General features: G+C 44.5%; 1 protein-coding gene across 2 annotated transcripts; it reads left to right on the top strand.

Annotated features, from left to right (window-relative positions):
• The first annotated feature begins 283 nt into the window (after positions 1-283).
• On the top strand, positions 284-6,637 carry LOC118375797 (protein FAM53C-like). Of its 2 annotated transcripts, none has more exons than XM_035762406.2 (5): positions 284-451; positions 2,890-3,118; positions 3,218-3,278; positions 3,398-4,179; positions 5,236-6,637. In XM_035762406.2, exons 2-5 carry the CDS (start codon positions 3,038-3,040, stop codon positions 5,476-5,478), a joined length of 1,167 nt encoding a protein of 388 aa, XP_035618299.1. In that variant the 5' UTR covers positions 284-451; positions 2,890-3,037; the 3' UTR covers positions 5,479-6,637. The 2 variants fall into 2 exon arrangements, with proteins under 2 accessions (XP_035618299.1, XP_035618304.1); XM_035762411.2 differs by having other exon boundaries at positions 292-443.
• The last annotated feature ends 955 nt before the right edge of the window (positions 6,638-7,592 follow it).

Here is a 7,592-nt window from a genome sequence, read left to right as displayed (position 1 = left end):
CCAGAGTTCAAAACATATTTTTGTAGAGAGCTGGAATCTCGCCGGGCACATTCATTTTCAAAAGGACTAATTGAAACTGGTAGTGGCAAACCCAACCGACACATTGCTGACTTATTATCGCAGAAAAATGCTGTACAGTACTCGATGCGTTTTTCTTTAGAATACTTTCTGTCTGTTTTTTTTCTACTTTCAGAACAATAGGGGGGTGATTTTAAAGAATTAAAAAGCAAAACGTTTTTCACGTTTAAGATTTACATTGAATTTCGGAGACAATATATAGTTAATTCCTAGATGGATTGTGATATAAATAGATTTTGTATAATAAAGATACAAGCATGTTAGGCGTTTCAACCACCCCTTTTTAATGGTTTGTTCCGATGGCTATATATTCAGTGCAAGGCCATCAACTACCCCGTGCTGCTTTCGGTTGCTAAGGAGACAAGGTGGGCAGGTAAATGAATCATCGAGCTAGCTACGAAGCAGTCTTGTGTTGCTGTCAATAATCAACGTCATTTTAAGCTACATTTCTTATACCGATATGTAAATTAATTCAGATACGCTGACAATTAAATGCGTAAGCATGACAACATAGCAAACTAGCTAATAATTGCTAGCGGAGTGATGAGCCAGACTGTCAGTTCCCACGGGCTGAATGTTCATGCTAGCTACAGTTAGCTAGACTTGAGTCGGCTTGCTAGCTAACTAGGTGGCTGTCAAGTTAACGTTATCTGACCTGGACAGCTAATGTAGGCCAAATGAATAACCGCTAGCTTAGCTAGATATGCTTGTGGTGATACTGCAATGTGTTAGTCAAGACTGACCGGCTAGTTTGTCGGAACTTGCAAACTGTTGGGCCAACCAGCTGCCTGGTTGGCCCACCGCACAGACCGTATTGCTGCTGGCTAACGGTAACTAGCTAATTGCTTTCGTAGCTATCATTAGCCTCTAAGCCTCGTATTTGGGATGATGACCAAATTTAATGTCATACATTTGTAAGTTGCTTGCTAACGGGCACCATGCGATATTGCTACTAGTTAGCCTATTCATATTAGCATGCAACAATCCAATTGGTCAAGATCACATAATTTGTTGTAGCGTTAGTAGGCTAGCTTGCCTACTACTAGGTAAGTAGTTACTAGCTGGTAACTAACTTACCAGCTAGTAAGATCAGAAGATGGAGACCTCAGAGTTGACCACAAGTATCTCGGTTTACCAAGCACTCCTATTATTGATTTGAGACTTTGCTTTGTTAACTTCCAAAAAGAGTTGCCTGCTAAGTTGCAAGCAAACTTTAACGTCTTTCGAAACATGTTGAGGTTCCGTTAGGTTAACTGTATGGGTTTGTCAGTGAGTGGAACACGTGTGCCATTTAAACCAAACTTCTTATGATTAACATTACCATTCACGTTTTAATCACTAGCATTTGTCACTGTTTGATAGGTTTCACATGTAACGTGTGTTAGTGATGATTCTCCCACAACTAAGTCCAGTCATGGAACTTATTAAGTTAGCTTATCTGTCAAATGGCTCGTCCATGCCACCAGCTTTTGACTTGTATTTAGTGTTGCGTTTTTCATGTGCTGTAGAATTAACTTGCCACATGGAAACCAAGTCCCTGTAGGCCACACAGCCCCCTAAGCCTAAGCACTTAAAGCAACAGTGGCTAGTAGGTGGTGGAAACTCCCCATAGTTCCCAAAATGAGAGAGACCTCTTGTCACCCACATTGGGATGACTGCATAGGCAGTTGGAAGTGGTTTATCATTTGTTGGTTTTATAACTTTTGGTTTCGTTGTGCACAATATTTATACAGAACAGTGCAAAGGTTGCAATGACTAGTCAAGTGTTGTATCTGGGCCGGTCTTATTTGGTGTGGTACTTTGTATAGCAGAGAATCGGTGTGTTCCCATAGGGTGTGTCTAGTTTCAATAACTGTTACGTTTGTTTTAAAGCTGACTGACTCTGGCATTTGCATGGGGGGTGTGCATGGTGTGGAATGTGTCGGCGAACAACACTAACTGGCACCTTGTTTTGCTTGTCACTGCATGGTGCTTAGTTGTGCTCGGGTCCTTTTATGCATATTTTGTTTTCTCTGTGCCTTGGTCATTTTAAGGTCCTAGTCCCATTTTCCACTTTCTCTTCCCCCTGTTGTCTCTCAGAGTGGGCATGGCATGCCTATGGCCCCAATCCCCCTCTGTTTCTCACACTTCCCCCATCCTCCCCCTCTTTTCCTCCTCTCGCTCTCCCTCCCCCTCCATTCTCCTCACAGCCCTCTACAAGTGCCACACTATTAGCACTCACTTTGAATTGGACCCACTTGACTATAATGTGCCTTGGTATTGCCCTGAACTCTACATCTGTGCAGCTAATAAATTATTATGTTTGTATTCTCAAAGAAAATGAATGTTTTCTGCAATGTATCGGATTAGTGTTCTTAACATCATCGCTTTTTGAGGTTGCACTTCTGCTGTTACTTTGCGTACCTTTCATCTCTGAGGCAGGAGCTAGCCTATGTCCTAGTCTGTCTCCTGCCTTACCAGATAAGAGTTATAGAACACTCATTAGGGCGGTGGTCACTCTTCCTCCTTTGGTCTTCTCTCAAAACGGTGTCCAAATATCTGCACGTGAGTGTTGCATGCTTGTAAGAGGGAGAACAGATTCCTAGTACAATAAGTATCCTGCCACTTTATGATTTTTGCACACGCACATTCCTGGTATTACCCAACGCAAAGCTGTGGGATTAACAGGAAATTGACTTGCACACCCAATCATTCTGTATCCATGATGCTCAGATTGATGTGCTATTCCAATCCCTGGTAAAATAACTCTTGAATATGGTCTACTACTCGGCATTAAAATGTGGATGCTCTGCTTACTCTTTCCCTGTTCAGATGAGATGATGAAGCTGTTGATGACATTATCTCAGTGAGGTTGGAAGGGTCAGTCTGGCCAGTTGAGGTGGGGAGGGGACACCACTAACCTCCCCAGCAGTCTGACTGACAAGCGCCACCCCTTCCTCATTGGCATCAGTGTGTCACCATGGTGACGCTCATCACAGAGCAGCTCCGCAGACAGAATCTGGAGGAGCCCCCTTATCACAGGGCTTTCTCTCTTAATGTGGTGAGCATGCCATGTGATACAGACTGGCTGTTTTGTAGCTCTTCTTCTATGATGAATTACCATTGCTATAAATCCCTTATCTTCGTTGCTTTGTTTCAGTCATTGCCTGAAGTGGGTTCTAGCCCCACGGTGTGTTGGCGCGGGTATGGGTTGACTCCAGGTAAGGATCCATTAATTCCTTAAACTTTAATAAAGTTGTCACATTCAAAGCTCCCGCTAAATCATTAACTTGGAACGCCCAACATTGAGTCATGTTTTTGGTTTGTTTCACTTCTACAGAGAGCAGTTGGTCTATGTTCCCATCCTCCAAGACCCATCTGCAGGATGCCGTCTCTATCCTGGACCCCCTAGGAACCCCTCTCCCCAGCACCTCTGCGACAAACATGTCCCTACAGAACTCCCCGCCGCTGCCCCCTCCTCCCCCCAAACGCCACTGTCGCTCCCTGTCCGTCCCTGAGGACCTGTCCCGCTACCGCACCCCCTGGCGCCCCAGCGCCTCCAAGATCTGGACCCCCGTCAAGCGCCGCTGCCACAGTGGTGGGGGGGTAGCCGGCATGGGAGTTGGCTCCGTACCCCTCCGAGGCCCCAGCTCCTCCCTCACCTCCTCCCTGCACTCCTCCTCCAGTCCCACCTTCTTCAGCCTGGCCCTGTCCCCGGACTCCCCTATCCCTTGGAGTGTTTCCTGGGACCACTATGACCCGCCCAGGGAGAGCTGCACAGGCTTATTCCCCTCTTCCTGCTCCTCCTCCCCGGCCACGCTGAGTTCCTGTCGGCCCCTGCAGCAGCGCCGCTTCTCTCTGTCCCCTGTGCACATCCTTCCCCCCCAGCCCTCTCCAGCTCTAGCCAGTCGCTACATTGGGATGGAGGTCCCGGCCCCCTCCCCCACACCCTCCTCGGCCTGTAGTACCCCATCGTCCTCAAGGCGTGTCCTGCCCCTCCGTCTCCCACGCTGCCACTCTCAGCCCTGTGATCTACGTAAGCCCGGCCTGAAGCGACGCCATGACCCAGACACGCTCCCCAACTACACCAGGCCCGGCCTTGACTTCAGCAAGATGACTCAGGTGCGCTGGATGGGATGTACATCAGTTTTTAGGCCTATTAAATAAGATAAATGCAATATATTGAGCCAAAAATGCATAGCATGCACCATTTTAGTAGAAACTGCTCATAGTTCTCCTTTAGTCAGAGCAAACTTCATTTGCCTGTGAGTGGCTGGAGGCCTAAAGCGGCCCCCCCAGCTCTCCTCACCTCTCCCCATAGACCAGAGTGTTTATGTTGGGATCATTAGCGAGGAGAAATGGGCCTCTGGCTCTCTGGTTCTCTGAATCGCTCTCCCCTCATGAGACAGAACTACCGCTCTCACATTCCTGTCCCAGCCAGACCAGTCTGGATTTGGGTTCAGGGAGTGGTGTTGGGACTGTGCTGCCTGGCTATGTAGCCTCACTGCCCTGACCCGGCGTGTATGTGTGTTTTTGGGCTGACCCTTGCATTCCTGTGTCCGTTCGTTGATGCATGCCCAGGACCAATTGCTTGCCCCTATGGACATTCACCACCACCCAGCCATCTATATTTAACCACTGGATTTGAGCAACACTACTGACTTCCTGTTCTGAGGAGTGATGTCATCACTTCTCCTTTCTCTTTTGCGATTTTCTCTCACCCCCAGTTCATTTTTATGGCCTTCTGGGCATTGGACCTGGGGGTGTGACTGAAGCTGCTGCTGGGTTTTGCAGCTGGCTCTGTGTGTCCTTGTCATGTTTTAAGATGGTGGGTGGTGGTTTATGAAATGGCTGCCTTTCTGGTGTAAAAACATAAAGGGACTGCACAAAGTTACCTCTGGCTGGGGTCTCTGTGCAGGATGAGGAAATAGCCAGAACATTTGTCCAGACAGTCTGATACATTTGCATATGATTTTCATAGACCGTCCTTAGGTGGACATTGAGGTTCTCACACATGGTATTTTGAATAACCATGGAAAATACTAAAAGCTGTTGCAGTTGTATGCCTATTAGTTTCATATAAAGCTGATTTAAAATAAATATATATATTAAAAAATAAATAAAATTGCACTATGAAGATGCTGTATTTATTGTTTTCTTCCATGTCTTGTGTTTTAGATTCGTAGTGGGGAGCCCCTGGTGTGTGGAGCGGCCGTCTGCATTGGTCTGGAACCTGTTTTAGGGGACTTCAGAGGAACCTTTTCACCTGCAGACCTCCTGGGAAGAACCAGCATTGGACCGCTGAGTGAAAGTGAGGAGGAGGAAGAGAAAATGCATATGGGTGTGCTAGAGGCTGGACAGCAGAGTGTGTTTGAAAGAGACTGCACAGAACTGGACTTGAACCTCATTGAGGAGAACTGAAAGAGGTCCCTGGTGCTCTCTGTGTGATTGATATTCATAATCATATCCACAACACACACACAAACACACACACACACTTTATGTAAATGTTTTCAATGAAGGTAAAATAAACAAATGCACACCCCTGGCTGAGCCCTCAGGAACCTGCTGCCTTCCTAGGGTCCACACCAGGGACCCTTCATATCACTGGCTGACTGTAGACTAATAAGAATCAATATTACCATTATTGTGATGCTAGAGTAACATTGACAACCTTGTGTTATTCAGCATTTTGGGACAATGTAATTCTGCGTGACCATACTCTATGGGTAAAAGTGTATACCCAGAAACCCAATTGAGATAAAGGCTAAGAAATTATGAATTCTGAAGGTACAAAATAGGCACTTTTTAATAATCTGGATAGTTGGTGTACGACTGATAAATACCATTATAAAAATGATGCAGTTAGGTTTCTGTGGACACTCCTGTCGCCGTTGTACATTTCTGAAAGTATGGTCAGTTGCGTTGCTGATCGAAGGCCTCAAACTGTTACACAAGCCTGTACACACATCTTTTTTCATGGGTTTATTACTACTACTTTCTGATGCTTTTGATTTGGCCCTGTGGAATACCCACACCAGTAAAGGGAAACAAAGAGGGCTTTCCTCAGCTGGCGAATGGATCTTTACTGCTTCCTTTCCCCATACGTCTTGGACAATAATGCATTCATTCGTTCTCCAAACCACTTATCCATCATTGGATGAAATCAACATTGTACATCATGCCTTAAGCTCACTATAAAAATAAGCTGTTGCTGTTTTTTTGTTCATAACATCCAGATGTTTTCGCCTTGGTCGCCCATAGAAATGGAACCTAGATTCTACATTCTATTTCTTTGGTCTCCATTCTCTATTTCCCACTAATGAACAGATCACACTTGCACTGTAATAGGATTTGAATAATTGACTCGATGCTGCAGTTGGATCCTATAGGGCACAATGTAATAATGTACTGTACAGTGGTCAGGTGGAAACCATTTTGTGTGAGAAGAAACCAGTAGCGATGCAAAGGATTGGTGGCCTTTTGGAGAAAATTTGTATTGTATGTTTTCAGATGGAAGTTGTCCTCTTACACAATTTGTGTACAAATAAAGTTTATTAGAGAATAATTTTGCAAGAAACCCCCCCTTGTCCTGTGTTTCTTTCAATGGGAGATTTTTTTTAAAATGAATAGTTCACCCAAATTATAAAATTACATATTGGTTTCATTACCCTCTAAGCAGTCTATGGACAAGGTATGATGGGAATCCATGCTTTGGTTTAGCAAATGATAACGGGCTATTGTGATGCTCCATTAGCCATTACTGGATAGGTACTGTTTGGCGTAGCAGCATAAAGAATTTTCGACCAGCCTTGATTTGGTGATACTATCTTCATTCTCGATTTGGCCATACATGTACCTTCTAAAATGTCTGTGTCCAGTTGCAGGGGGTTTGTTTGAATTTATTAAAATGATTTGTTGTTTCCCCATGAAGTAATCAAACAGTGTCTGCCTACAGATTGTCTGTTTCAAATCTTATCTCATTGATCGAGACAGGGGAGTGTCTTCATGACATGCGGCACTTGGGAGTGAACCCACCTGTCTTAATCAACGATTGAAGATTTGAAATAGAAATGGTCTACTTATTGCCCCCACCCCCACATAAACTACAATATCTTATTTATCCACCATATTTGGTTTAGCTTCCAAATGATATTATTTGAGCATTTCTGGCCATTCTAGTCATAGGACCGATATTAGCTTATTTCACGCATTATGTCCAAATCATCTGAAAGTATCTAAAAATGCATTTTGAAGCTCAAAAAAAGTAACCTATAGATGATTTGAACATAAGCCGTGCTTGACTTGGAATAAGTGCAGGAGCTGTCTTTCCAAGTCGGTCCATTAGACTACGTTCAACAAAATTCACAAATGACATTATGCTATAGCTATAGAGACCTCTGATTATTCACTGCTAATGGTTTAGACACATTTTCCATGACTTTTAACCAACTTTTCATGACTTATAGCCTACATGAATGAACAAGTAAGCATTATCGGCACTGGAAAGCTGCTGTGTCTGATCCCATGCCATT

Source organism: Oncorhynchus keta, chromosome 4, assembly GCF_023373465.1.
Source record: "Oncorhynchus keta strain PuntledgeMale-10-30-2019 chromosome 4, Oket_V2, whole genome shotgun sequence".
NCBI classification, from domain to species: Eukaryota; Metazoa; Chordata; class Actinopteri; order Salmoniformes; family Salmonidae; genus Oncorhynchus; species Oncorhynchus keta.
Note: the sequence above shows the minus strand (reverse complement) of the source record. Positions and strands in the feature narration are given on the sequence as shown.